Genomic DNA, 27,053 nt, shown 5'->3' on the forward strand with positions numbered 1-27,053 from the left:
ACAGCTGCAGCAACGTAGTTCGCGGCGATCAGCGTCGACGCTTCCCGCTGCGCAACGGAAGCGAGTCTGATTCAGCCTCCGGTGGATCTGGTGTGTGCTGTCGCTTACCGCCTCTCGTTGTCTGTGCTACTGGCTCCTCCTTGTTCTTACCCTTTGCTGTCGTCCCCTCGTCTGACGTCTCTTCATCCCTCGCATCCTTGTCACCGCCGTTGACGCCGTTGACGCCGTCCTCGCCGCCCTGCCCGCCTTCTTTCTCTCCTTCGTCTCCACTGTCATCCGCATCCTCAGCTCCTTCCTCGTTTCCCCCTGGCTCGTCGATCCCCGCAGCCACCCTCAGCCGTATGGGTCCTTTGTACTCTCCGGGCTCGACTCTCTCGCCCTTCTGGCAGATCTCAATCTGTCCCTTGCGCATCAATCCCTCAGCCCTTTCCCTCACAAGCGGCATGAGCTCGCGCCAGTCTTCCGTCGCATCGCCTGCGACGGCACGAGATACCTCCGACGGGCAGACAGTGCCATGTTCGCGGGCGCGGCAGAGTGATCGAATCGTGGAGTCGATGCGGGCGTGGAGCCCGTCCCGTTTCGAGGGTAGCTGCCACCAGAGCTTGTTCTCCTTGTTTTTCGTCGCTTTGTCTCCCGCGCCATGGTCGTTTTCGACCTCCTTCGTTGCAGTTCCCTTCTCGACATCTTCGTTCTGGCATGCGTCGGTGGGGATCCACCACTCCACCCCTCTCTCGCCCAGCGCCACCTTCGCATCTTGCACCTTCCTTCGAGCGACCGAGCCCTTCGCGCCGTCAGAACGCACACCCCTCCTCCCCACCATAAGGGAGTTGACGAGCTCCTGTCGCAGCTTGGGCGGGATGGCGGGGTCGCTCGCTCGCCAGCGCCGGCCATGCACTGTGATATCGTGGCCGGTCGGCGTGCGGGGCGGGGAGGGCATAGTGAAAGGGAAGGCAGGCGTGTGGCGAAAGCGAAGAGTGAGGCAGTTGACGTCGCAGGATTTTACGAGTCGGAGACGAAACAGAGTACAGAAGAGGGACGCAGCGGGGGGAGACGGGCGAGGAATGTTGCGGCGGGCACGAAAGATAATCGAGACACGATCCAAGGCGCAGGATCGACGAAGGTGAGGGAATGAAGATTGGGGAGGCGAAGAGAGAGCGTAGGCCACGCTTCTGGAAGGGAGCCTGTGAAAAGCAGCTGTGAACCGACAGGAGGACAATAAGCTGAGAGGAGACAAGTCGAGGAGAAGAACGGACGGGTAGCACGAAAGTTACGCGCGGTGGTGGAGCTCGCGCACGACGTCATGTTTTCGATCCTTACGTAAACTGCAGTCGGTCTCTCGGCCAATTCACCAGCCGGCTTATCAGACCATGGTATCAGTCTAATAGCTGAGGTGTGAACTGCAGATCACTCATCGCGGTCGCTTCTGCTCGCGATGCTGGAGCTCAAACCGAACACCCTTTGTACTGCTCATGGATCTCGCCCTGTTCGGGCCGCGGCATCCAGTCAAATGCCCTTACGTAGTCCTCCTTGAGGGGGGCGCGCCACTCCTGGATAAATGGTCCTAATGGCTCCTCCACCTGCAGCGAGGTAGTTGAATGGTACGGTGTGGACGGACGGCTTAGCGGCGATGGAGATCTCGATAACGGTGGGGGCCGTGACGGTACTAGTAGCAACGGTGGCGCATTGTGTGGCTGCCAGTCCTTCTGGTGAGGAGGCGGGAGGCAGCGGACGTTCTCGCCTAACGGCTCATTATCTGCCAGCAGGGTCATTGTGATATCTTCATCGCTACTCGAGACATACAGGGAGCCTCGATAACTGGACGGTGCACCTCCGCTTCGTCTTCGAACGGGCGGGGCGGCTTCCCAGCTGACGGGGATGGTTCGTGGTGAAACAATCTGCCAAGGTAGGTCAATTCTCGGCGTCTCCTTCATGCCGATATGCCGAACGCTGTTGATGACCGGGGCCTTCGGCGACATGCAGATATCACCGCCTTCGTCCCCGTAGTAAGGCTGCTCTTCTCCAAAAGTGTGCCAGCGCGTCGGCTCCTCGCGCACCTCGCCGACCAACGGCCCACTGCCATCCTGCGTTTGAAGGGGGGGGAGCTGCCTCTACACGGACTACACCCACGTGCTCTTATATAATGCAATTCATTGTGTCTGCGGGACGGCGCAAGACTCGAACCCTACGAACCAAACCTTATCTGCGATAACCTCATCAGGCACGAGCGGCTATCTGAATGTGCCCGTTCTGCTGCTCCATTTAGACACAGGCGTTGCGTCCCCTGTGTGGTTAGGGAAGGGGCGGCGTGCTGCAGTTCCAAGGGCTGCCTCAAGTCTGATCGTAACGAGGGTATGTGATAATTTTTGCAAGTGGAGAAGCAAAGAGGCGAGGAAATGATCATCACTCATTCAACCTGCCTCTCATAAATGCCTGCTTGCGTTCTATGACGCCGAGTGTACGGGCCGGAACGCCGTTCAGGCAACTTGCCTATCGCACATCATCCAGGCAAGGCGTCAAGGGGCGTTTGGCCATCAAGGCTATAAACCTAGCAGCACGCACGGATAAACGCCACCAGGGTCATCAGGGAACATGCAATGGGAGGAGTACGTTTCACGTTACAATGCCGTCTATCGCCTGCAGGCTTATTCACGCTAAATACACACACCTGCATAAGATGTGTGGCTTCAGTGCGGGGCTCGAGGTAGAATAAGCGGATCGGCTTGCCATACAAAGGCCGCAGAAGCCGACGTGCCTGTGCGAGGACGCATACACTGCTACAGGATGGAGGGGTGAGCGAGACTAGGGGAACGCCCTCTTGTAGTCGCCCTCTAGTGCGGTGGGTAGCTCACTTGGTGGTGGAGCCGTCGGCAATCCGTCATGGAGTCCACTCTCGCGGGGAACTGTTCTCGGCCCTCTCGGTCCCATAGGGCTCTTGACGTCCCGCCGAGAGACTGAACCAGCTCCACCGTCCTTCGAAAACGATGGACCGTTTGGAGCCGGGCTGGTAGAAACGTGGTCCAGAGACGACGAGCCGTTGGGCGAAGCGAAAGTACGGATATAATCCTCCTTTAGTGGCAGAGGCTCTCCTAGTGTCGCACGAAGCTCGTTTGGGCTGTCAGTCGCCTCGTCGGGCTGTGAGAGCTCAGAGGTCATGGGGGCAGGCTCTCCACGTGAAGGCGTCCCCTCCTCTGGCCCATACTGCCATGCCTCGCGGTATCGGGGCGGAAGGTACTCCACATATCCAGCATCCTCCTCCTGCACAATACGCCGGGCGGACGGGCCAATGTCATCACCCAAGCCGGCTGATGTGGAGGCTCTTCTATCTCCGGCAGCCTGGGACGACGGGCTTTCTCCAGCGGCCAACTCAGCGCTATAGAAACGGGCCAACTCCTTCTCGTTTACCACGTATGGCTCAACACCAGGGTGGCTCTCCTTCTCCTTCCTACCTTTACGTTTTCGACGGAGGAGGAAGTACCACGTCCCCAGGGCTGCTAGGAGCAGCGGAACCCCCACCCCAACCACTACGCCGACGATGATTCCAGTCTTATCGGACGTCCCCTCGTCCTTGTTGTCGCTTCCGCTGGGACCTGCGGCCATGATGTTGGCGAGCGTGTAGTTACTGCATGTTAGCCTCCACTATCATGAATAATCAACCCACTAATGGAAGGGATAAGTCTTCATTCCCGAGACCAAGCACGTTGTGTCCATTCCGACGCCTCCTATCTGCAGAGTTGATTTGATGGCCGGATCAACAGGAAGCAAGAACATGGTCCGGTTCGTCCCATTGACAGCCTTCTCCCCCACAGCGAAAGGAAAGCTGCCATTGCTCCACCAGCTGGGTCGGGGATCCAGAGTTGCGTAGCACTGGCTGCCTTCGAACGTTAAGTTGCTGCGACCGACGGGCCCCAGCACCTCCACTAACGTTGTGTTGGTGGGTAGGGTGTACGATAGCTCAGACATGTTCCGCAGTACCAGCGTATCATGGATGACTTCCCACTTGTCCAGATTCGGTGGTGTTTGGCTGGGTGCTTCCGTGGGCCATCGCGGTGGCCCGAGATCCCTACGCTGTTGATACATGCCGATGAGTTCCCTGACGTTCCGGTTTTGCAAAAAGATAGCAACCGACATGATGGCGTTCAGATGACCACTCTGGACCACCGGAACATATGCAGTTTGCTGTTTCAGCAATTCAACCGACGGACTGTTGCTCGTTAGACGATGCGAGCCTGCCATGGTGGGTAACAGTATGTACTCACGCTTGTGTTCGGACCGGTAGCTCGACAGTGAGATTATGGAATTCCAAGAGGCCGGATGCTGTCCAAGACATCATAAATTCATAGGCTGACAAGTTGACAGGCGACGCTCCGGTGCGAAATGTGGTGTTTTGAGCCGCCAAACTGAACTCTCGAGTAACGTTGCTCGATCGGAAGCGATTTGCAGGCTGGATAGTGGCCAAGCCGGGGTCGTTGGTCTCATTTTGTCCGGAACGCTTCCAACCAGCCCGCCCCTGTAGTTCAAACCCGCTGCCCACGAACCAGCCGTGAACACCTCCACTGGATCTCCCACTAGTCTTCTCATATCCGGTCTCCGGGTCGAGGACAAATGAGCCAGTATCGAAGTCGAGCATGGCGTCGCGCGAGGTCAAGATGAACTTACGGTGGAGTTGAATTGCGCTACGGCTGCTGGGGCCATCAGCACCCAGACAGCGCATCGAACCAAATGCAGGATAGCCATGATCAGCCGGATGTCCACGGGTAAGCTGTGAAATCTTCAGTTTGTCGAGATCGCGGGAGCTGGTTGGGAACGATGTGAGAAGACTAGTGGGCAAGAGATTGGGTTGCCATTTATCAGAATTCGTCGTGGGGTATGTCCGACGACACTTCAGCATCTTGACTCCCTTGCTGGGGGAGACTCTACGCTCACAACGTTGGAGTTCGCGAAAACCGGGCCTTCACTGCACAGCATGAGGGGATGCTGCCTCAGACATAGCATGCTGGGGTCGCGTCGTTAAGGTTCATCAGGTGCCTCAGCAATAAATAAAACTGTGCCTAATTACGACAGAAATACCGTATTAATAGCATCACACTTTACCAAACATTCTGCCGTACTCTGCCTTAAGGTCAGGGCCCTGTTGCGCTGAGGGGTCCTGGTACCGAGGAGCAGATAGAACGGCCTTATCATTGAAGCGACTGCCCTCTGACCTAGTGTTTTCGTCTCCGAAAACTCGCTTGTAGTCCTGCTGCAGTGGAGCATGCCGCTCTGTGGAGGGGTTGCCGGACGTTGTTGTGGGCATCGGAGGGGATCCCACCATAAGGCCGTCCCCTGGGGAGTCCTCCGGCAAAGCCCGGCTGAGCGCTTGCGATGTGACCGCAGGCTCACCAGTCATTGGCCCACGGTGCCACGTGTTTATCTACGTCTTATCTTCCATCACACTATTAACCTCCGTTCTGTAGCGGTCCCAGCAACATGTTTCGTCACCTCCCACTGGATGTCTCTGAGGTCCTGGAAGAGAGGTCATCCTGTTTAAAGCCGCTCTTACCACATTGCTCCTCTGAAGCAGTCGAGGGCCTGTTGGGAAGATGATTCCTCGTCGAGTCGGAGCCGAAAGCTCGTTTGTACTCCATGCGGAGCGCTCCCGGGTGTGCTTCAACAGCCGCAACGGCGTCGCCTGGCAAGTCCACGCTTGCAATGCGCTTGATATCTCCGAGTGGGCGTGGTCCAGCTGGAATCGTCCGCGGCAGGGAAATGAACGCTCGCTCATACGCGGTCTTCAGAGGAGGGCGCCAAGCCCGTGCGGTACGGTCGTCCGTCTCCTGCCCCGAATCGCTTGAGCTGGAGACAAGCAGCCCAGGGCTCTCTTCCGGTGTGGGTGGCACGGATAGCCCGGGCTCGGGATAGTCACGCTGTCGGTAACGGGGCGGTAGGATCTCCACCACATCTTCCGCATCCTCCTCCTGCAAGATCCGTCGCTGGGGTAGATGGCCCTCCGCCGCAGCTTGCCCGGAAGCGGAGGTCCCTTGATGAAGCTGGGCTGCCGATATAGGAGGAGTGTCAGGACTATGCTGACCGTCGTTTGAAGGCTCCCCGAGACCACCTTTGGGCAACTCCTCCACTCCACTGCTAGGACCCAGCGTGTAGGAACGCGGCTGCAGTGATGCCTCCCTTTGAGCCTGCCTCTGGCTTCGCCGCCACCACAGCCAACACAGGAGCCCTAGCGCTGCGAGGCCCCCTATTACTCCTACGACGGTGCCCACGATGATTGGCGTCCGATTCACCCTGACAGAAGGGTCATTGGCAGGCGCGCTGGACCCGGAGCTGCCTGTATCTGCAGCGTGCTCCTCAGGAGCCTTGTAGTTGTAGTCGCTATCCTCAGCTTTCCGGTCCATTGGTTGGCTCTGAACTCACAAATGGAACGGATAGGACCGGATTCCGTTGAAGGCACAGGTGGTGTTCTCGCCTAGATTGCCGATTCGCAGCGTGTACTGCGCTGTGGGTGACAATGGCAGCAAGAACATCGTTTGGTTAGACAGGTTATAACGTAGGAACTGTTTCCGGGCGGTCGAGTATGGTATACCGTTGTGAGTCCACCACCATGGCTTTGGGTCCAGAGTCACGTAGCACTGGCCGCGTCCAGTCCATGCCTCATTCGCGCCAACCGGCCCAAGCACCTCCACCACAGAGGTATTGGAGGGCAGCTTGTAGGAAGCTTCTGCGTTGACAGAAAGGAGTAAGTGACCCTCGACCACGGAGTGCTGCGGCTGTTGCTCTGGACCCGCAAAAGTCAGAAGTGTCTGTTGTTTTGCAATGAACATGTCCCCCAACTCCTGATATATAGAGCAGGTGCTGATCTCGAGCTCGGGGCTTGGTCCAGTATCCGTTGCAGCGCTCAGAAACGCAGTCTGGGCTTTGAGCTGATCGAAGTCGGGACTGGCGTCAATGAAAGATCTAGGGAAACCACTGACGCCTGGGTACGGATGGGCACTCTCACTGTAGCGTTGTAAAATATGACATCGGCGGTCCTTCCAGAGTTCATCATAGCGACGTAGGCACGGGGCTGGAGGTCCGTCATGGACCCCAAGTTATCCGCCGCTTCCATAGTGTTGTAGAAGCGCGGCGGCTGGTCCCCGTACCTCCACGGAACTCCTTCGTAGATCTCGTTTCTAACCAGGTAGTCACCTCCAACAAGGGGCCGATCTTTCAAACTGGCGACCTTCCCGTTGAGAATGTAGTCGGTACCCACAAAGTTCAATGCCAATGTGGTGTTGCCGATCCCACTCCAACCTTCATTTCCTCGATTTAGACTATAAATTTCGGCCAGCTCCAAATCGATCATCGGCGAAGTCGGGGGTACCTCGAAAACGAAGGTAGCATTGAAGGGAGCCGACGCATTCGATCCGGCACCTTCAGGGTAGGCGACGATGGAGGATCCAGAGTCGAAAAGTGTCTCGGAAGCTGAGGAAGAGGCTCATAGTTGCTAGATGTCAGCTGATTCACCAGGGCTCTCGACTTACAAGTGGAACGGATACGTCCGGAGCGCGCTGACCGGGCACGTGTTCTCCTGTCCTAAGGAGCCGACGCGGAGCGTGTAGTGAATGTTCGGTGGGAGAGGGAGCATGAACATTGTTTGATCGGTCGCGTTGATCGTTTTCTTCGACGCAGAGAGAGGGAAATTCGTCCCATTCCACCATGGCGGTCGCGGATCAAGCGTAGCGTAGCACTGACTGAAGCCGACCCATTCCGGATGTGTGCCAACGGGCCCCAGCACTTCGACAAGTGACGTGTTCTCTGGCAGCTTGTACACTAGCTCGGTGCTGTTGAGGAGCAGTACGTGGCTGTTCTCGATCACCTTGTATTTTGGTCCGAAGAGCGGTCGCTCGAACGTGATGTTCGGAATCGGCTTACGCAACGAGTTCATCTCTCTGAGGTCGTTCAGCACGGAGCAGGGCTCGCAATCCAGCTGAGGGTTCAGGTTCTGACCCTGCGCGACGGTTATTGTGCTGGCCTGACTCTGAAGACTGGTCCAGTCCTGACTGATTGTGAGCTGTTGATGTATGTTGTGACACTCACGCCTGTGTCGTCACCGGAATGTCGAAAGTCATGTTGTAGAATGTGAGGTCTGCCCCAGGCGAGTAGGGATTCTCGACCTTGTATGCGCACAGATCAAGGCCGCCGATGGCTCCTAAGCTGCCTCCGTCCTCAAGCGAGACGTTCTTGAAGTAGGTGGTCTCCGTTTGCGAGGTGTAGCCGATAGTGGTTCTACCAATCGTGGAAACATATTGGTCAGGCATGCCAGGCCGGAACGCAGCCTTGCCGTTGATTGAGTACGCGGTGCCGACGAACCAGGCGAGCCACGTTCCACTGCGCGACGCCGCAGGGTTAGAGCGCGCGCCAGTATCGGGGTCATATCGGAAAGGTGACGCGTTGTCGAGGTCAACCATGGCCGAGGTCGAGTTCACAGTAAACTTGACAGTCGAGTTGAACGCGACTGGGGGACCCTGGTCGTCATCACCGGTGCTAGAGGTCCCACCCCCACCAGTTCCCAGTTGTCCAGAGACCCCCGCTGTGCCGGTCTTTGTTGCCGAAATAGACTCAGAAGTCGATGGCGAAGTATCCGCCCCGCCAGAAGTATAGGCAGGGGAGGGATCAGCCGCGGACGACATGATTGCGCGAGTCGAGGGTGAGTCGGGAGATGAAGCTGCTCTCCAGAGCTGCCTGGACAGCTGTTAGGAGTGAAGAGTGAAAAAGAGATAGTATGATACAGCATGTGTAACTCGAAGTGAGATCGACGTCCCGCGCTCGTTCGAAACTAACGGCGATTGTCTGGACAACGCGGAGTAATTAGCAACGTACTGTGACGAATGGGGGTCAAGTGCTGCTGAAATGAAGACAGCGGTCCCGCGCTCACCACCGAGAGCGCGCTCTTCTGCTTTCATGGAGGGAGGGGTCATTTGCTAATCAGGGAAGAATCCAGGAACGGGTTACAGCCCGCATTCTCGTGGGTTGCGAGTCGCCTGCCCACCCATTAAGCACCATCTCTGCACGCTAGTGCTTGCAGATCATGCACCTCATTTTCCGACAAGGGACTGAGCCAGCGAGTCTGCTAGCACCGCAGACCGACTAGTCGCGGAGGAGAGACGAGGCTCTCGTCAGCCTTACTTCATGTTATCTCAGCTTTCGGCGGGGCCCAGTGGGTTGGGCGACGCTCCACATGGGCACTGCTTCCTGCGTCAGTCACAGCTGTGCAGGGTGGTGGGGCCGCGGGCAATGTGACCATCACAGACTCCACTTACCAAGTGCCCCCCGCGCCGCGCGGAGGGAAGAAACATGTGCGACGCCAGGAACGGAGGTCACTGGCGTTTCAGGCTTTAACCTTACTCCGACGACCCTGAATACCTAGAGCAGTCTCGGAGCACCATCGCCCCTCTGCTCTACGGCAAGTCAGACAGCAAGCGCAAACTCTAGATTGTGAGATGACCCAAAAGCTGTGAAGCTCTGGTACGTAAGCTTATTCGAGCTGTGCACGATACACACTCTTATCAGCGATGCAGCATGACTTTTAAGAAGCTCTCTTACATATGTACATATGATGCAGTAACGTAAAGTCGGATAATTTCGACTAGATACGGCAAGTGCGCCGTGCTCGCCATGTGCAAGAGATTGAATTGCAGAGTTGCCAGGCGCCTTTGCGATGTGTTAGGTCAGAATGCGGCACCTCGCAGGCGCTGTTTGAACGGCAGCGGCCATCTCGCCATCCCCGCCATTTTAAGGGGTCAAACCCCTCTACCCAGGTTGTGAAATGTGCAGGGCCTACATCTACTCTGTCCGCGGGTGCATGCCCTCGTGCTGCGAGATCGACTGGGTCCATGCATCAGCTGTCTTTCTGCATCTATGCGTTGTTGAATGATTACCGCATCTGTTGAGACTTCACAAAAGCTGTGAGAACCGGAGCCACGTGGTTATCATATCCGCGGGTAGTGGTGATGCTGTCTCGGCTGCATGGATCGACGGTGTGTCTCGGACGAACAGCGCCCTGAAAAGCTCCTATAGCATGCATTCTTTCATTCTGGACTTCATTCTGCGTCCCGTTGGTGTGGGACTATCGTTATGCTAGCTTGATGCTACGAGAAATCAGAAGGCACCTAGACCGCGGTCATGTGGTGGTGCCCGTCCCGATGCCGGTCATGGACGGGGGACAGTCCCCGCATCTTGCTAAACGGGTCACTGTGCTCCTTCTGAATTTCAGCATATCCAGACGCTGTTTTGGCGGTGCTGCACTGGCCACTAGGTGGTCAGTGCTCATCACAGATGCGTGCAACAGCACGAGGGGCGTAGGGGCCGACGCTTCACCCAAGGAAGGAACGTCAAGAATCGTCTTTGATCGCTCAGTCGTTTGCTATCTCTTGACAGTTCTACTGTACCAAGCGAAACGTCCCCTTGCTTTCCACGGGCCTCAACGCTATGACGGGTATCGTACTTTATTTTTTGCCAAAAGAAGGTAACTGGTCCGCAGTCATGGCGGGAGTTTGGGCGTAGGATACTCTTGGCGTTATCTTGGCGATCTCGCCTCCTGCGAGGGTCTTTGGCATCCGTCACCCATGCAGCCCCTTAAAATTGACATGAGCCACTGCTGGGAGCTCTGGATCCCTCCATTCAAAGTTGGCCCCGTGTTCTGCGCTTGTGCAATGTGATGGCTCTCAAGCTGCAGATATGGTTCAACTTAGTCGCCGAAATTCACCGCGCCTATCGCTGAAAGGTCGGTTCTCTCGGGCAAATCCATTCTCATAGCGTCTACTGCCATGGTCACGGTGGACAACTGTTGATCCCATAGTCTCCCATAGTTCTCCCTCTATTGGTCGGTCTGTCAAACGATGCAGCTTTTCCACACGAAGTGAAGAAGGCCGTTGAGAAAATATCAGGCTTGTTTATTAGAACACCGATGTTATTTCACTAATTCCCCGTTGCACTCCGTTGTACTGGGCGGCAACTCTGACGCGGAACCAGTCCGCATGCATCCTCAAATTCCATCGACGAAGTGAAGAGGTACTGTATCTAAGCCACATTCAGGCATCTGAGTGGTACGTCTTGATCCCGGTAGGGGTGAGTTATCACTGGGGCGAAGCTGACGCCTGCCGTAGGGGAATTGGTCACCCCAAGTTGTCGCTGAGTTGCCCGACTAGGAATCTGACGACTATGCTCAGAGGCTCACGTTCGCATAACTGTGTACTGACCTCCTCACATGCGTTCGAGGACTAAGGTTGCCGCTTGCCGTTCAACAAGCCGTTTACAGTGTTCCACATGATCAGCGACCATCGTCAGGCTTGTGCAGCCTAAGCCGGGCATCTATGAAGTTACCTGTCTACACGCCGACCACATGGCCGTTCCTCGAATTTCAGTGCCGTCATTTCTCCACATCCAAGGGACTGTCGGTGAATAGCGAGCAGACCAGGAACGAAGGGTCGAGTCCCAAATGGCTCAGCTTTTCCGTGGTTTGTCAAGGTTGTGCTTGTTGCATTGCCCACATTACTAAAACTACAGGAACGCCCTCTTGTAATCCCTCGCTAACTCCCCTGGTCTTCGGACTGGTGCTGCCACTGGCCCCGCATCGTTTGATGCGCCGGCTGTGGGGATTTCCGGTAGCGCACGGGACCGACGCTGGACATTGGGCAGCAGAGCCTCATCGTTGAGTGGCCGATTATCTTGCGACGGTGGGGACGTGCCAGGCCGTTCGGGGGCGCACTTCTCCTCATTTGCAGAGAGCTCCGTGGCGTGCCCCCCCTTCGGGGTTCGGGCAGGCTGCGGGGGGGAGGTCACGGAGCTCGGCCCAGCCGACGAGCCCAACGCCCTCACGTAGTCATCTTTGAGGGAGATTGGGTCAACGTTGGAGTCAGATAAGCCAGACGGAGTGTCTGCCGGATGCGACTCCGGCGGAGGTGCTTGAGAGGGCGATGAATCTCCTTCGGGCCCCGGCCGCGGCTGCCACTCTCGGTATAGAGGTGGCAGGACTTCGTACTCTTCAGCGTCCTGCTCTCGAACGATACGGCGAGGAGGGCGATCCTCGTCGCTATCTCGCGGTCTCGCCTCCGCGTTCGCAGAAGGTGCCGTACCATCGGCATTATGTGGCGACCAACTCGCTGTTCGATAGAGCTCCTTCTCGGACACCACATACGGCGTCGCTCCAGCCTTGGTCTCCTCCTCCCTCTTCTTGGCTTTGTGACGGCGAAGCAACCACAGTGCCAGCCCGGTTAAAATCAGTGCTCCGCCTACACCGACCACAACTCCGACGATGGTCGCTGTCTTGTTGGTTCCGCTCTTCGCGCTCTGAGAATCGGTGGAGCTGCTGTTGTCGGCGACCATGTTGGCGAGCGTGTAGTTGCTTGTAGTCAGCTTATGTGCAAATTGTCTCTGCTCACTAATGAAACGGATAGCTGGAGATTCCGCTAACCCAGCAAGAGGAGACGTTCCCTACCGGGCCCACGATCACGGTAGTATCCACCGCTGGGTCGACAGGCAGCAGGAACATGGTGCGGTTTGTCTGGTTCAACAGCTTGTAAGATGCGGACAGCGGAAAGCTGAAGTTCCTCCACCACGGTGGGTGAGGGTCCAAGGCGGCAAAGCAGCGACTGCCATCGAAGGACTGGTTGTATTTACCGACCGGACCAAGGATCTGGATCAATGTCGTGTTGGCGGGAACCTTGTACGTGAGTTCAATGGAGTTCTTGAGGACCACGCTGTCATCAACGACGTCGTAGTTGAACGGCGCACGCTTAGAGAGAGTTGCATTAGAGCCGGGAAGAGGCCAATCGATGATCCCTCCCGCTCTGAGCTCGTTTTCGTGACTGTTACCTCGGCTGACCGTCATGGCGACATTCAACTCTCCTGCTCGCACAGTAGGGCTGAGTTCGGCTTGGCTCTGCAAAGCCTCAAGATTAGGGCTACTGTCAGCAATATGATTTGGGGAGATGACACTCACGCCTGCGTCCGAATGGGAACCTGCACAGTGAGGTTGTGGAACTCGGCCGTCGCGAATGGGTAGTACATGAAGTCGATCTGATAGGCTGCCAGGGGCAAGGACAGGTCACCAAACTCGTTTGGAGGACCTTGCTCGTTCCCGAGGTATTGGGTGAACGGCGTCCGGTCCCCAGGTACTTGTGTATTGTTGTACACATACTTCAGACGAGCTACCATGGGGGCCGATGTCGGCTTTTCGCTTTCGTTGTCCCATGTTCCGAACCCGTGCACTGAGAAACCAGTTCCGACGAACCACGCGTGGGCTAGAGTGACGCGCGCAAAGTCGAACTTCCGGTAGCCGGTCCTCTCATCCAGAGTAAGAGGCTGGGCTTTCAGTGCTCCGTCCATGTCAATCATGGGGTCCATGGAGGTGAGAGTGAAGTTGACTGTCGTGTTGAATTGCGATGTCGCAGTGGGAACGAGCCCAATCAGAAAGGCATAGAGGAACCAGCTGAGGGCTGCCATGATGAAACACCGCCGATCGACACGCGTAGAATAGACCGTGATGGTTGTCAATGTGCTAGTTGTTGGGTTAGATGTAAGAAGAGGTTTAGTCCGCAAAAGGGGGTGGGCAAGATGGCAACTTGGCTGTTCATGAAGACTTAACGAGGTCCAGTCTCAGGTTTGCGGGCGTATGGGACCCGAACCGCCCTCGCGCCGTCGACACGAAGGTCCTCTGATCGCCACACCAGACCCTATGACAGCGTTCACACAGTAGGGATGCACTGCCACTTAGCCAGTTGATGTCCTGGGCAGGTCCACACGACGGATCCGTTACGATGTGGATCGGTTTCATGTGCAGCCTGGAATACGACGAGGTACACTGACGAGGACAAAAAGTGTGCCTTCCATCGTTCCTAAACTGAAAAGTCTGCAGCCAATCGCGCTTTTGGCACTGGTGGGCGGCAAGGTACCGCCTTCTGCTCGAACGTCGTTCCTATTCGAGGGCGGTGCTCACCACGTAGTGAACGCTGTTGATTCTTCCCACCACACTTGCCTCGACACCGCTGAAACACTTGAGCTGAACCAGCTGGACAAGCTGACGTCGCTCTCCGCCCTTAACCCTAAGGGCAGCTTTCGCATCCCCTGCTGTTAGGATGGGGTCGGGGTCGACGAGCTCCGAAACTGTTCTGTCCGGCTGTAGGGCGTGGATTCGACAAGGCTTACGGTAGTTGAGAGGCGGTGAACAGTCCAGTGACGAGAGTAATGAGAGCAGTGCTGGGCTCCAGAGCCAGCGGACGAAGGTGGGTCACGTGTTTTCCCGTTCGTGACTGGCCGACTGACCCGGACGCCCGGAACTCCGGGGTCAGGTCCCTATAGCGGCCATCACTTGACCGCGCGGGAACCCAGGATAAGGGAAATTCAGCAGATTAAGCTCAAGGTTTAGCTATGTGCGCATCCAGTGGTCACTCCTGACCTCTGCATCGTTAAATAAAGAACTTGGCCACGATCATGCGGGCTCTGCGAAACTGGCTGTCCGCGGACCGCTTGACCCTCTTCCTGGCGGCATGGAGCACCACCGCTGACGGCAGGTTGATTGCATCTAGGGCTCGCGGCGCGGACTAACGAGAGTGTGACCGGAAGACTGACAACGGCATGAGCAGTCCAGCTGCGTAGGCTAGGCGTATAGCATGATGCTCCGACATGTCTCCCGCGCCGTCGACTCCGCTATGTCCCAGCTCCATTACGCCTTCTCACACAGACAGTTGTTGACTTCTCAACATCTGCATTCTTCATCTCAGCTATGTCGCTGGCCTGGTTGCTGTGGGCGCCGCGCGCGAAGGCGCAGTTCAACGACACATACCGGTTCACCCTTACGTCCGCCGACGGGATGTGCGACTTTGACGGCGCGTCCAAGGCCGCCTTCGACGGCGAACCTTTCACACTCGACTCAGAGACGGGATACCGGACGAGTGCGGGGCGCTCGAGCGGCGCAAGCGGGTGCTGGTTTGTTGGCACCGGGGTCACAATCGAGGGTCGGGGGATCTGGAAGCCGAACACGCCTGAGCCGCATGATCCCCCGGATCCCGTACACGCGTTTCTCTACCAGACGAACCAGGAGTTCCGGACTGTCCTTGATACAGAGAACTTCTTTAACGTTTCGGCGGATAACACTACCCTGCTGGACACCCGTGGCAAGGAACTCAGGTCGTATGAGCTGCGCTTCACGATTACGCCCGACTCGCAGCTCGAGTTCCACAACATGACAGTTGATGTACCGGTGCGCACCCAAGCGTGAGTTACCCTGCAGTCTCATGCATTAGGTTGGCCTGACAGTTAGACCGAACCGAGAAGCCCTAGAGAAGCAAGCCGTCTACGTTCCAGTAATCCAAGATGGAAATGTGAACCCCACCATGTCGCTCGGCTTCACGACAAAGTCTGACCAGTTTCGGGATATGTGGGCGAAGCGGACCAATTCGACAACGGCGCCGTCGCCTTATGATTCGACCGTGCCCCGTTTCGTGCAGCCAAGCGGGGCGCAACAGCCGGCGTCGCAGGCGGCTCAATCGCCTCAGACGCCGGACCAGTCGCAGGAGTCCACCGCTGGAGAGAACCAGGAGCCTCAGGCCTCCGAGCAGGCGCAGCCCAATGACTCGCCCAATCAGCCGAATCGATCAGAACAGCCTGCCTCAAGCAGAGCCCAAGCCGCGACGAGTGCGGCGCAGCCTCAGTCGTCCCAGCAGGAATCTTCACAGGGAAGCCCCGGCGCGGAACAGCAGCCGACCCAAAGCCGTCAGCAGCAATCACCGAAGAGCGCAGGGCAACAGACCCCGAAGTCATCAGCCGGTCAATCACTAAGCCAGCCAGCGGCCCCGGCGGCATCATCCAGCCATGCGCTCCCGCAAGCCGACAACGACGGCATGGTAATCGACTGGACGCAGGTCGGCCGCCGTGACGATCACAGTCGCCACACCAAGCGGCTCGACATCCCGCACGAGATCGTGGACAACGTCCTCATGCTCAAGAACGGGACCGAGCTGTCGTACAAGGTGCCCATCTCCACGACACTGATCCGCGTCTACGGTCCCGTGGGCATGAATCGGACAGCGTACGGGAGCCAATGTTATGCCGACCTGGACCCCGTGCCGAGCTGGTGGGTCAATGGGAGCTTTCCGCTCAGCGCGTCGCAAAAGGCCATGAGGGAGGATAACCGCACCCTGTTCCTTCTCCCTGTCGATCCGGACGTGAGGACGACGGTGCGCGTGGGACCGCTCGGACTGGACGCAACCTGCTACGTCTCCGGCTTTTCAAGTTATCCCTTCCATTAGTAAGTTGGGTCAATGGGGACAGCACTGACGTATCAGCAACTACACGCTCCCCGACCTGGTTGCGATAAACGGCACGGCGGCCAATAAGACCGTACCCCCGACCATCATGCAGTCCTCCGACCTGCCCGTAGCCACTGGTGCCAACAGTGCCAGTGCCAGCTCCAGAAGCAACAAAACGGGCATGATCGTCGGCGTCGTCGTCGGTGTCGTGGGCGGTCTCATTCTCCTCGCGCTCTTGGCGTGGTTCTGCCTCCGCCGCCGCAAATCCGACGAACCAGACGACATAGACCCATACCTCATCTCCGAGAAGGATCTGTACCGCAACGCGTCCTGGGCGCCTGAGGGGAACGATCATCCCCCTCCTGCACCTGTTTCGAGTGGGGGCGAGAATCGGCCACGCGGCCCCCGCGTCGTGCAAGAGGAGGACGCAGACGATGTGGTGGAGTATCTCCCGCCCCGCTATCGGGAGCGCACACTGCCAACTACGCCCGAGCCGGCATCTACCCCGCCGCTGTCGACCCCAGACCTGGGCAGCAGCCACGAGAACTCGACCTTCCTTCCGGTTCCCGAGGGGGTTGGAGGGCCGACACTGAAGGAGGAGTACATGAAGAACATGGGCATTGCGCCCGGTGCCCTCGAGAGTCCCTCGGACAAGCGGGCACCGACGCACAGCTCTTCAGAGTCAGAGCAGGGAACGCCGCTCCGGAAGAGGGCGTATGGGAGATTGTTCGGATCGGGGCCGCCATCGGAGGCGGGGCCGTCGCAGACCAAGGACTGGAAAGATGACGTGAAGGATAGGGAAGGGCTGCCCTCGTGAGAATCGCCTGCGGACATGTTCGGGAGGTGGGCTGCGGTGAGGCAGGTCGATGATAAGGGTTAGCTCGTGTGAACTCAGGAAAAGTGGACGCCACCGGACGCCACTGACGTCTTATCTTATCGTGCCCTTTTCCGGACTTCTTTACGTGCTGATGCATGGTTGTGCACAACGACCGTTCGTAATGCTCGATGCGCGAATTATCAACAAATAGACTGCGATCAAGACGGCTACCAAGGTGGAGGTCCCAGAGATGCTTCGAAAGAGCCATGTCGTTCGTAGTTGGGGTACTTGCGCAACAGCAACTCCCTCCGACGTCGGCTCCACTCGACGCACTGCTTGACGTACTCCCGAGTGGCGTTGAAGTGGGGGAGCACCGAGCGCTCACTCCACAGAGCCATTTGCTTGGGAGTCATGACATCCTTGTACTCGGGAAGTGCCATAAATTCCAGCATACTGAGGATGCGGACTGTGGGCATCGGTGGTCGATCGGCAGGAGCGTCGTATTCGCGTAGGCGGGTTTCGATCTCTTGGACGAGGTAGTCCCGGCAGTCGGACGAGAGCAGTCCCTCAGGCAGCACAAGGGTGAACTGCTTCAGGACAGGCCAGAGCCTATGAAGAGAAGATACGGGGCAGCCAAAGTCTTCGAGGACATCGACGACGCCCCTCAAAAGCGTTCGAGGTCCTTTGAGAAGCGCGTCGGCGAAAGAGTCGATGCTCGCGGGGTCAGACAGGCCATACCACGAGATTCCTGGGTGTTGAACGACGGCGGTAAAAGATTGCGCACGCGGCGGTGCAAATTGGAGAAACATGCCTGTGGGGATGAGGGGCTCGAGCCCGTCGTCGCTAGGGCCGGGGGAGTGATAGAGAGCGTCAGCCACGCTGGTGAGCTGTGTCCACGCCGGTGGCAAGAATAGGATGACGCGCTTGACATCCGCGGCCCAACCTTGCAAGTCACCAACCGAGCTGCTGCCTGATAGCGCTGCTTCTGTGATGACAATGGTGTCCGTGCGGATGCTTCGTAGGAAGCCGCAAGCTGGTTCAGCCCTTTGCGTCCAGCGGAGGAAGTCCTCATTGAACGCTCCGGAAAAATCGTCGGGGCCTTGCCATATGCTCGGAGGGTAGAGATCTTCTTCGTGCACTAGGTGATAGACGCGTGCAGAGGTAGCGTAGAGACGAACGAGTTTCACGTGGATCAGGCTGTGCTCCGGAACGTTCTTGCAGACGTCAGAGTGATGTGGCCGGACGTTGAGAGTTTGCACATGCTAGGCGTATTTCTCAATGGCGAGAGGAGGGAAGACAAGTGGTTCCTGGCGGCTGACAGCCTCCACACATCGGTACGCGGGCCCGACGAAGATCGAGTGGAAGAAGGTATTGACGCGGAGCAAGGTCGTAAGGTCCCTAACCTCGAGGTGCTCCGCAATGGCGAGGAGAACCTCTGCGGGCAAGGGCGACAACATTTGGGCGGGGAAGGATGTATATGTATGTTGATGGATGTTGCAATGCCAAAGTGCTTGGGAAACTTGCCAGCTAAGCTGTTACGTGTAAGCGCCAGGTTGGGGGCGCACCATGGGGCGCTGTCGATCGGCTGAGGATCCCAACCACAACATCTGTCAAGCCTCGTCGTGGTGAGTCACCTTTCCCACGGCGAAGGGACGAAAGATGCTTTACGGCCTCCTCAGCCCGCGCCGTCGGTGGGCGAGCTCCTCTCCACTCCCTGTCAATGGATACACTCCTTCACCTCCTTGACGGTCATCTCGTAGTGCGGCAGTCTCGACCGTTCCCACCAAATCCTCAGTTGCTCATCCGTCATCACGCCCTGATACTCTGGACGAGCCATGAACTCGAGCATGCCCAGTATCCTTGCACTCCCAGGTCGAGGCCGAATGGTCTGTAGAAGGTGCTCTCGACATTCGGACGAGAGCACGCCCTCAGGCAGCACGATTGTTAGACACTCTAGTCCTCCCTCGGTCGCTGGGGGAAGGTGCCGTAGATCCTCGAGCACGTCCACGACTCCACGGACCAACTCCTGCGGACTCTTCAAAAGGTGGCGAGCGTAGTTCTCGATTGGGGGAAAGGTGAATCTAGGACTCGACACGGGATGCTGCACCACGACCGTCAAGCGTTTGACTGCCTTGGAAACATGTGCCATGATCTCGGCGAGATCCGTTGCAGCGTCCTTCCTTGGCTCCACGCCCCCAACGGCCGTCAGGTTCTGTACCGGTAGAAGGAAGAGTACCACGTCCTCGATGTCGTCGAGCCACGGTGCCAGATATCCCAGACAGCCTGCGTCCATGTACGTCTCCATTATCACCAGCCGCTCTGCCCGCACATGAGCCAGAAAGCCACACGGCGGTTCCGTCATCAGCGAGAGGTCGGGCGGTATCACGGTGTGCAGGAGAAACTCCGGGTTCGTGATCGGGGGTATCAAGTGGAGTCGTACTTGGCGTAAATGGAGTTCAGGTTCCGGGGAGGAGGAGGCCGCACAGACCTCTGTCAGGTGGGGGCGGACAGTCAGACTCCGGACGTGCCGGGCGTAGGCCGGGTTTGAGAGGGGAGGGTAGAGGTCTGGAGCGCCGTGACGGACGGCCGGGACGGAGGCATACAAGGGTTGCACGAAGGTGGCGTGGAAGTGCGAGTTGACGCGCAGGAGTGAGGCGAGGTCGGGAGGGGCGAGGAAGTCGGCGATGATAAGGAGGACTTCACAGGGGAGAAACGCGAGCATTGTGAGAAGCCTAGCAACAGAGGGACAGTGAAGCAGACTGACGGCTGAGCATCCCTGTCGAGCGAGGGAGCGTCCAACCAGCAAGCTACGTCAGCTGAGAAGGGCAGATGGGGAAGGCGAGGTCAACCGGAGATGGCGTAGTCAGTGATCAGTGAGCGCATGCGAGGAAGCTCGAGGTCGTCCACAACAACTCGCTTCTCAGCTTACGTAAAAAGAGAGAGAGAGAGCTCGTGCCGGCCAGCGTCCTCGATCCTCGATTGATGGGCACTTGTGCTGCGGTTTCAGGTCTTCTGTTGTGAGATCTCGGAACGCAGGGCGCCGGGCGCCACAGGGCTGACAGGGTGCCCTCCGCCGCTGACGTCGAGTGTCTTTCTCTTGCCCGCAGTAACTCATACGTCACAACACTCACAACAAGAGTTTGCATGAGGGAGATACATACAGGTGGTACACGAACGTCCATGTGCACGCGCCCGCGGCGTTCTGGCTGGGTCGCGGATTACATTAGTCTACCGGGTAGTCTTCGAGATACTGGTACACTTGGGTCGGGGGTCGTCTTATCAGGGCAGTGTCAGATGAGGGTGTCAGGGCTTGTTGGTGGCCTGGGACGCCGGGCTTGGTGTCGCTGGATCAAGATCGTGATGAAAGTGTTGAGGCCTTAGCGGTCCTCGCGATAAACGGCGAGCCAGGATGCGATCCGGTCGGGAGTGACAGCAGCACGAGGCTTGCCGTGCATCGGATCTGCTTCGAGGTATCGCCTCTCGAGCTCATCCTCCCACCTTCGTCGCTCCTGAGGAGCAAAGACGTGGTCGCTTTCCTCACTGGTGAGGTACTCGGACAACTTGACAAGCCTGAGTTTCGTCAGACCGTTGTCGGTCCACTCCGCGTCGTCAGCGTGCAAGCTCGCGTTACGGGCGCGGAGCTCGGTTCGCAGTGCGTTCAGGCAGGCGGCATCGGGAGCCACCCAGTCCGGCAGCACCACTGTTACGGGCGTCATCGAAGAGTGGTCGAGCAGCGACAGACTGCCCTTCGAGGCGAGGAAGTGGTACAGCCGCTTGTAGTGCGAGGCGCGAGATTCGTATCCCTCCGCTCCGGTATCGAAGAGGACAGCGACGTTGGGTCGGGCTCGGGCGTCGACGCCGAGGGAGAGAAGAAGGTGACCGAGCGGAAGGGCTAACAGCTCGCTGGGGTGGGGCTCAGTGGAGGCGGGGGGTTGGCGGATTATGACGGCTGTTCGGCGGGCGGTAGGCAGTTCGGGGAGGAAGGTGAATCCTGCAAACAGGGGCGGTCGGTCGAGCACGAGTAACGGCAGCTCACCGCTGACATCGCCGAGCTCGACGCCGCGCTTGTGCATCCTGAGCCGGAGTGCTCTCAGAGCAGGCGGGAGCTCTCCGCACTCCGGTCTCGGGGGCCGGACATCGAGAGCCCTCACGTGCCGTGCATACCGGTGCAGATTTGCCGGGCAAACAGCAGGCTCGGGGGATGCAGAGCTCGCGAGCGTGATCTGCCGGTAGAGGGCGGGAACGCACGCATCGTGCCAAAGGGAGTTCACTCGGACGAGCGCCGCAAGCTCGGCTTGGCTGAGGGACTGCTCAGCGACGAGCAGAAGAAGCTCAGGAGGAAGCGGCGAGAGCGGGCCGTCACGAAGGTGCGTGTGGATGGCTGGGGTGACTGGCGCGGTGAGGGCGATGGCCATGGTCGCGCCGAGGCTGGCTAAGTGACTTGATGGTAGTAGTGATGGATGAGAGTGTAGGTGCGATGGAAGACAGATGAAGAGATCCGGGGGTGGCAAGTGTGCATCGCGGCTGCCCGATGCATTGAAAACGGATTGCGGCCTAGGCTGCGGGTCTGCGGGCCGGGGCCTCCACCCCCGCGTCTTGTCCGCCCACCCGGGTACGAGGCCACGAGGCCGAAGAAAGAATTGGGCTGGGTCGCCTGACTTATGACGCGTGACTGCGCGTGACCTTTGAGTCATCACCCAAGATTCTCGGCGCGGGCCGGATGCCGAGCCTTCCCTCGGTCTCCCCGTTAATCAACGCCGCACAAACATCAAGTCGACATCATAGCCCTTTACGAATTCGAAGCATCCACGCTCATCTGACTTCATACTTCATCGCTCCAACGCATGCTCCAACACATGCTCCAGTCGCAGCCATCTCAGGCTGATGCATGCTCACAACCACCCCCAGGCTGGCGTGAGAAGCAGGCGGGACGGCGGGTCCGCACGGGGCACTCCTAAGCCCCGACACGGCGTTAGCGGTTGTCTTCCGGCCTCGGCGATCCATTTACAGATTATAATTTCAGCTTGATAATGCCCGGACTACAAAATTACAGGCTAGTGTTGTTCCGTTGATTGATCTGATTCCGTTTACTGCGATTCCGTGATTCATGCGCGTTCGGATCAGGCCTGGACAGATCTCTCTACTTGGATGAACCAAGATGCCGAGCCTAGCTAATCGGCATGCATCCAGCCATCCGTTTCCGCCTTCCGCCTGTTCTGGCCCACAATCCGGCCAAGTCTAGCCCTCTGCGCCCGCAACACCGGTCCGAACTTCCCGGGTAGTTCGTCGCACATCCAGGGCACTGCTTATCTAAGGGTCACCGACAATCTCGGCGATCAACGCATCTTAGCTGCACACACGGGCTGCATGATCGTGTGCCGTCCAATCGAAACGATATTGCAACCTCAGCAGCGAATGGCTGATAGGCCCATTGTCACAGATGAAATCAAACGTCACAGGAACCTGCACATGTCGCGGTCCGCGATACATCGGAGCTCAGTTTCGCTGGGGCAACTTGTCAGAGCGACCATTGTCTCCGCACCGTGGAATCCACATGCACTGAGAAGTCAGAAACGCTCGCCGACAGCAAAGACATGCATATATCCACCCGGCCGCTCTTGGCGGGTACCAAACGACCCCAGTATCTCAATGTCCGCCGCCTCCGTCGCTGTTGTGGCCTCGCTCGCCCTCTTCTCCACAGCCTCAGCCAAGCAGTGGATCGAGGCAGCCGACTCAACCCCAACATGGCACAGCATCCTGCTCTCGGAGCAGTACGGTGTCTTCCGCTGCCTCGACAATCGGGACGGCCGCAAATCGCTCGGCAACCCGGTGCAGGCCTGGGAGTGTAACGAGAACAACAACCAGCAGTGGCGCTGGATCGACGCGCTGGACCGGGAAGGGAACCTTCCGGCCGAGCAGCGGGCCAAGTTGCTTGATGCTCAGAGAGATCACCCGCCGTTCATCTATCAGCTGAAAGATACCGAGCTCTGTCTCGGCTATGCCATGGACAGCGTCGATCTCAGTAAGCCCAGGATGGGGCCGAGCTGACAGATAGAAACCGCGAAGGACATCCAGCTCGGACTGTGGCCGTGCTCGCAAGCTCCTGCCTTCTTCTATGACAGGGCCACAAACGCAATACACCTTTACGGCAACTCAAAGCTGCCTCAGCCTGGTTAGTCGTAGCTGTGGCCAAGCTAACAAACAGACGACATCGCAAGGAAATTCTTCATCAATGGTCCACAGGACTCACAGCTCGAAGACGGCTCGCTGCTGCTCCTGCACAAAGAGGGCCGGCACACAATTCAGTACTTCAACATGGGCCACGTCTCTGACTAAACGCTCATACCCTGTGAAGTTAATAGTGAAGCTATTAGGAATTGGATCCGACCAGTGAGGCAGGTATGCACTAAGCCTGTGCCGTTGAGGCGAGTTCGTTGCGATGTGAATCTCGGCCGTCGGAGATGCCCTAGAGGGATTTACGATGAGCAACCATGTAATACCTTGGGACACTCCGAAGATTTCGGGACTGAAGGCGCCATTACTCCCTATGACAAGCTACGCTCGCGTCAGCTGGTCAGGGTCCGCCGGGGGTGTGCCCGTTCTCTACCCCGTCTATTGTCATTCTCCGTTCACAGTCGGACGTCCGAGCACACATTCAAAAGCAAGGGTAGGCACAATACGGATCGAAACCGAGGACAATGCGTTTCACTCACCTCACTCCCGCTCGCATCGCGACCATTGTGTGTTTCACCAACGCCCAACCATTCTTATCTAGCGCCGTCGACCCTCTTCATACTGCACCCCAGCTCCGAAACGCGGGGTCGTCCACTGGATGCCGAGCAGATCGGCTACTCACGAACAGCTCCGACCGGTGAATGCCGAACAACAGCAGCTATCGAGACAATGATGAGAAGTGATCGGAATGTCACCCTTGTCTCCTTCGGCTTCATCGGTTCAATCCGTCCAGGAGCAGCCGAGAGAACATCGTCGGTCACGCATCGGCCTTTGTTTCTTCCAGCTTAGCCTCAGAGATACATATAAGCTGGACACATCGGGGTTCACTCGCCGCCACCTACAACTGAAATAGTGATCAACATGCGCCTTCTCTGTCTCATGCTCATGGCCGGCGCCGCCCTGGCCGCCCCCGCGCTGACGAGACCGAGTAAGCGGGATGGCGACTGGCGACAAGACTACGAAATGGTAGAGGAGACAGGCTTCAAGGTAGCCGGGTTCAACTTCGCGCTCGACAACAAAGACTGGGCAAACGAAGAGAAGGCGCACGCGCAGATCTGGGATTACCATGGGGGCGACAACCAGCGCTTTTTTGTTTTCAACAAATTGGGCGACAGTGGCAAGACATCGAACGGCGACCAGCTGTTTCGGCTCATGCGGAAGAACAGCGACTTCTGTCTCAACTTTTATCACGACAGTGAGTCCAGCTGCTGAGTTAACGGATAGGTGGAGGCTGACGCTATTCAGGAATTCGCGACGACGCCGTACCCCACAAAGACATAGACCTCCTCATGGTGCCCTGTCAGGAGGCGACAGAGTTCTTCTGGGCCGGCGACAACCTCTGCGCCTTCGTAGTTAGTGAGTACACTCGCAGCGCGGTCATGCAGCTTTCGGCTAACATGCCAGTGGGCAAGCCATACTACTGTCTCGAGCTCAAAGGCAAGAAAGAGATGTTCTACAACGGCGTCCCTCTTGTTGTCAACTCACAGGGCTTCAGCCGCATCCGTTGGGAGAAGGTGGACCCACGAACCAATGGCTAGGGAATGTGATAGGGAGGGTGCGTACCGGTATGCAAGAGTTGTTCTGGGCGTCGGGATTCGTGGCAGATAGGAGGGGCGAATCGCAAGCTGAAGTGTGAGGGGCAGAATGGAAACTGAGCCTCGACCTCTATTAACGTTACCTTTCTTGAGTCTTCTGTGCTGGGGTTTCAGATATCATGTGCGCACTGAACAGCTGGTCCGCTCAGCGGCTTTCCAAATTTCAAGCTTATTGTGCAAAATGCGAAGTGACTGCCACTTCAACGATCGTTTGGCCCGTCGCGGGCTCATCAGGGACCAGCAGGGCATACCCTCGGGGAAGCCGTCGGCAGCTTGCGAGCAACGGTTAGTATTGCGTCCTAACATCTATGGTGAAATGGTATCATGCATCGTTGCCATCGATGCGGTGGGGGTTCGATTCCCCCTGGATGTATCTTTTGCTTTTTCCACCTTTCCGAAGGAAGTGGGCTGCTTTTCCACCCTGTGCGTGTCTCTACGGGCTGTTTTGTAGACTAGCAGAAATCAACTCAAAGTGGGAGCTATCTACGTGCGTGTTTCCTCAAATAGGGCATGGTTACACTTCGAATACCACACAGGATAGATGACTTTTGGCGCCCAATCTTGAGAGGCGCGTCACGTCGTGTACGCCCCGCAGAAAGCTCGCGAACTCAAAACCCAGGTTACTGAGCGTTTACTGGAAGAAGGTGACCCCATCAGTAGACCTGCTTGCCTGTAACAAACAGGAACAGCACTTGGGGTTCACAGGTTTGCATGTACACCTGCACAGTGTCCTATGTGCGCAGACGTATTAAGCTACTTGAGATTTTAGGGGTGGGCCGGCATCAGCGGCGAGTGTGAGCGCCGATGTGACTAGGATACTATCGATCCGGACCACCTCGGAGGCAGCCTCTTCGAGGTGGAGTGAGCGGCGCTCGGCCCATTCCTCACGGTAGAGTGGAGGAAGCAGTTCAATGGACAGGTCCTCAGAGTCGTCTGCGTGCCTGATCTTATTGGGGAATCTGGGCGGTGTTTCGGGGGGCTCGGGCGAGGTGGGACGCATGATCGGCGTCATGGGTGCGCTGTCCGGTGCCGTGGGAGCGAGCGGAGTGATGGGTGCAACGGGCGTAGAGGGCGCAGAGGACGCCTCGGAGATGGGCGCTATGGGCGTGCCGAGCGTGGGCGGAGTTGGTGATGTGAGGCGGCGGGGCATGCGAGGCCTGCCTGGTGGTGTCATCGGAGGTGTTGCGGGTTGTTGCTCGGGAATGCCGGGCATTGCGGGCGCCATGGCGCCGGGCGGTAGGGACGGACCAGTACTCTTCTTCTCTTTCTCCTTTAGGGTGTGTTCGGCCAGAGTACGCTCAATGCCAGGTGAGCTGGCGCGGCGCAGGCGGTGCAGCATGCCAGCATAGCCCCGGTGCTCGGATGAGAGTGAGTCGGTCGACGCTCGCTCGATAGATACCTCATCGAACTCGTGCCGGTTAGGCAGGTAGAGGAGCTTCCAGACCAGCACGGCAAGCGTGAGACACACCACCGTCACGCCTCCGACGATGCCGGCGATGAGACCGATCTTCGAGGCCGGCAGCGTGTCGCGCCGCACGAGCGAAGCGCGCCGGAGAACCGTCATCTGGTGGCAGGTCGGGATGGCGATTAGGCGGTTGCGCTGTCGAGGACTGTTGGCCGAGGGGTCGGTGGGGAGAGACGAAGTGAGACGCCGAGGGTTGCTGGAATCTGGACACGATACCTGCAGGGAGAGCTCGGGTGGCCCTGGCGGCTTCGCGCGAGCTGTGCACCCACGCACCCTAATCATGGATGCCAGGCACAGCGCAAGCGGAGTGCATGGGTGCGAGGCTAACGACGTGTGTTGACGAGTTCAGGACGCTGACGGGATGCAAAGTCACTTGCATTGAGCGGTTGTCGTGTACCGCCGGAGCTTAACAATGACCAACGGACCACCCTGTAATGGCTTTGAACACTTGTTCCTCTCTTATCTTTGACGCAGACAACCACTGCACAGTGCCTAACTGCTCCTAAGAGGCTACGGGCGAATTGCACATGCACCGGCAAAGTTGATTGTTCAATTCCAACCCGCGCAAATGACCTCTTGCCGCTGAGGAAGTATCCTGACCCTGCCCCTCCGGACCGTGGTTTCATAATATTGCTTAACTCAAATCATAGCGCCCATCCCCGAAA

At 57.7% G+C, this 27,053-nt stretch overlaps 12 protein-coding genes and 1 non-coding gene across 13 annotated transcripts; 4 read left to right on the forward strand and 9 right to left on the reverse strand.

Moving 5' to 3' along the window:
• Positions 1-28: 28 nt before the first annotated feature.
• Positions 29-937, reverse strand: A1Q1_00501 (uncharacterized protein; the record flags this gene model as incomplete). The annotated part of the gene is made up of 1 exon (XM_014325816.1): positions 29-937. The coding sequence occupies one exon, from the start codon at positions 935-937 to the stop codon at positions 29-31; it is 909 nt and encodes a 302-aa protein (XP_014181291.1).
• Positions 938-2,799: 1,862 nt separating this feature from the next.
• Positions 2,800-3,597, reverse strand: A1Q1_00502 (uncharacterized protein; the record flags this gene model as incomplete). Its single annotated transcript, XM_014325817.1, has 1 exon — positions 2,800-3,597. One exon carries the CDS (start codon positions 3,595-3,597, stop codon positions 2,800-2,802), a length of 798 nt encoding a protein of 265 aa, XP_014181292.1.
• A 60-nt stretch (positions 3,598-3,657) lies between these two features.
• Positions 3,658-5,386, reverse strand: A1Q1_00503 (uncharacterized protein; the record flags this gene model as incomplete). The annotated part of the gene is made up of 3 exons (XM_014325818.1): positions 3,658-4,201; positions 4,257-4,913; positions 5,109-5,386. The coding sequence occupies 3 exons, from the start codon at positions 5,384-5,386 to the stop codon at positions 3,658-3,660; spliced, it is 1,479 nt and encodes a 492-aa protein (XP_014181293.1).
• Positions 5,387-5,474: 88 nt separating this feature from the next.
• Positions 5,475-8,660, reverse strand: A1Q1_00504 (uncharacterized protein; the record flags this gene model as incomplete). Its single annotated transcript, XM_014325819.1, has 5 exons — positions 5,475-6,363; positions 6,406-6,911; positions 6,989-7,452; positions 7,723-8,015; positions 8,068-8,660. The coding sequence occupies 5 exons, from the start codon at positions 8,658-8,660 to the stop codon at positions 5,475-5,477; spliced, it is 2,745 nt and encodes a 914-aa protein (XP_014181294.1).
• Positions 8,661-11,529: 2,869 nt separating this feature from the next.
• On the reverse strand, positions 11,530-13,473 carry A1Q1_00505 (uncharacterized protein; the record flags this gene model as incomplete). The annotated part of the gene is made up of 3 exons (XM_014325820.1): positions 11,530-12,402; positions 12,467-12,932; positions 12,971-13,473. The coding sequence occupies 3 exons, from the start codon at positions 13,471-13,473 to the stop codon at positions 11,530-11,532; spliced, it is 1,842 nt and encodes a 613-aa protein (XP_014181295.1).
• A 1,366-nt stretch (positions 13,474-14,839) lies between these two features.
• On the forward strand, positions 14,840-17,094 carry A1Q1_00506 (uncharacterized protein; the record flags this gene model as incomplete). Its single annotated transcript, XM_014325821.1, has 3 exons — positions 14,840-15,243; positions 15,290-16,276; positions 16,314-17,094. The coding sequence occupies 3 exons, from the start codon at positions 14,840-14,842 to the stop codon at positions 17,092-17,094; spliced, it is 2,172 nt and encodes a 723-aa protein (XP_014181296.1).
• A 227-nt stretch (positions 17,095-17,321) lies between these two features.
• A1Q1_00507 (uncharacterized protein) lies at positions 17,322-18,551 on the reverse strand (the record flags this gene model as incomplete). The annotated part of the gene is made up of 2 exons (XM_014325822.1): positions 17,322-18,356; positions 18,414-18,551. The coding sequence occupies 2 exons, from the start codon at positions 18,549-18,551 to the stop codon at positions 17,322-17,324; spliced, it is 1,173 nt and encodes a 390-aa protein (XP_014181297.1).
• A 260-nt stretch (positions 18,552-18,811) lies between these two features.
• On the reverse strand, positions 18,812-19,816 carry A1Q1_00508 (uncharacterized protein; the record flags this gene model as incomplete). The annotated part of the gene is made up of 1 exon (XM_014325823.1): positions 18,812-19,816. One exon carries the CDS (start codon positions 19,814-19,816, stop codon positions 18,812-18,814), a length of 1,005 nt encoding a protein of 334 aa, XP_014181298.1.
• Positions 19,817-20,471: 655 nt separating this feature from the next.
• On the reverse strand, positions 20,472-21,509 carry A1Q1_00509 (uncharacterized protein; the record flags this gene model as incomplete). Its single annotated transcript, XM_014325824.1, has 1 exon — positions 20,472-21,509. The coding sequence occupies one exon, from the start codon at positions 21,507-21,509 to the stop codon at positions 20,472-20,474; it is 1,038 nt and encodes a 345-aa protein (XP_014181299.1).
• A 1,234-nt stretch (positions 21,510-22,743) lies between these two features.
• On the forward strand, positions 22,744-23,142 carry A1Q1_00510 (uncharacterized protein; the record flags this gene model as incomplete). The annotated part of the gene is made up of 1 exon (XM_014325825.1): positions 22,744-23,142. One exon carries the CDS (start codon positions 22,744-22,746, stop codon positions 23,140-23,142), a length of 399 nt encoding a protein of 132 aa, XP_014181300.1.
• Positions 23,143-24,189: 1,047 nt separating this feature from the next.
• On the forward strand, positions 24,190-24,866 carry A1Q1_00511 (uncharacterized protein; the record flags this gene model as incomplete). The annotated part of the gene is made up of 3 exons (XM_014325826.1): positions 24,190-24,523; positions 24,574-24,684; positions 24,733-24,866. The coding sequence occupies 3 exons, from the start codon at positions 24,190-24,192 to the stop codon at positions 24,864-24,866; spliced, it is 579 nt and encodes a 192-aa protein (XP_014181301.1).
• Positions 24,867-25,225: 359 nt separating this feature from the next.
• On the forward strand, positions 25,226-25,296 carry A1Q1_t132. The gene has a single exon. It is a non-coding gene; the product is annotated as a tRNA-Gly (tRNA).
• Positions 25,297-25,671: 375 nt separating this feature from the next.
• A1Q1_00512 (F5/8 type C domain protein) lies at positions 25,672-26,487 on the reverse strand (the record flags this gene model as incomplete). The annotated part of the gene is made up of 1 exon (XM_014325827.1): positions 25,672-26,487. One exon carries the CDS (start codon positions 26,485-26,487, stop codon positions 25,672-25,674), a length of 816 nt encoding a protein of 271 aa, XP_014181302.1.
• Between the last annotated feature and the right edge of the window lie 566 nt (positions 26,488-27,053).

The sequence above is a fragment of the Trichosporon asahii genome (genome assembly GCF_000293215.1).
Source record: "Trichosporon asahii var. asahii CBS 2479 unplaced genomic scaffold scaffold00025, whole genome shotgun sequence".
Lineage (NCBI taxonomy): Eukaryota > Fungi > Basidiomycota > Tremellomycetes > Trichosporonales > Trichosporonaceae > Trichosporon > Trichosporon asahii.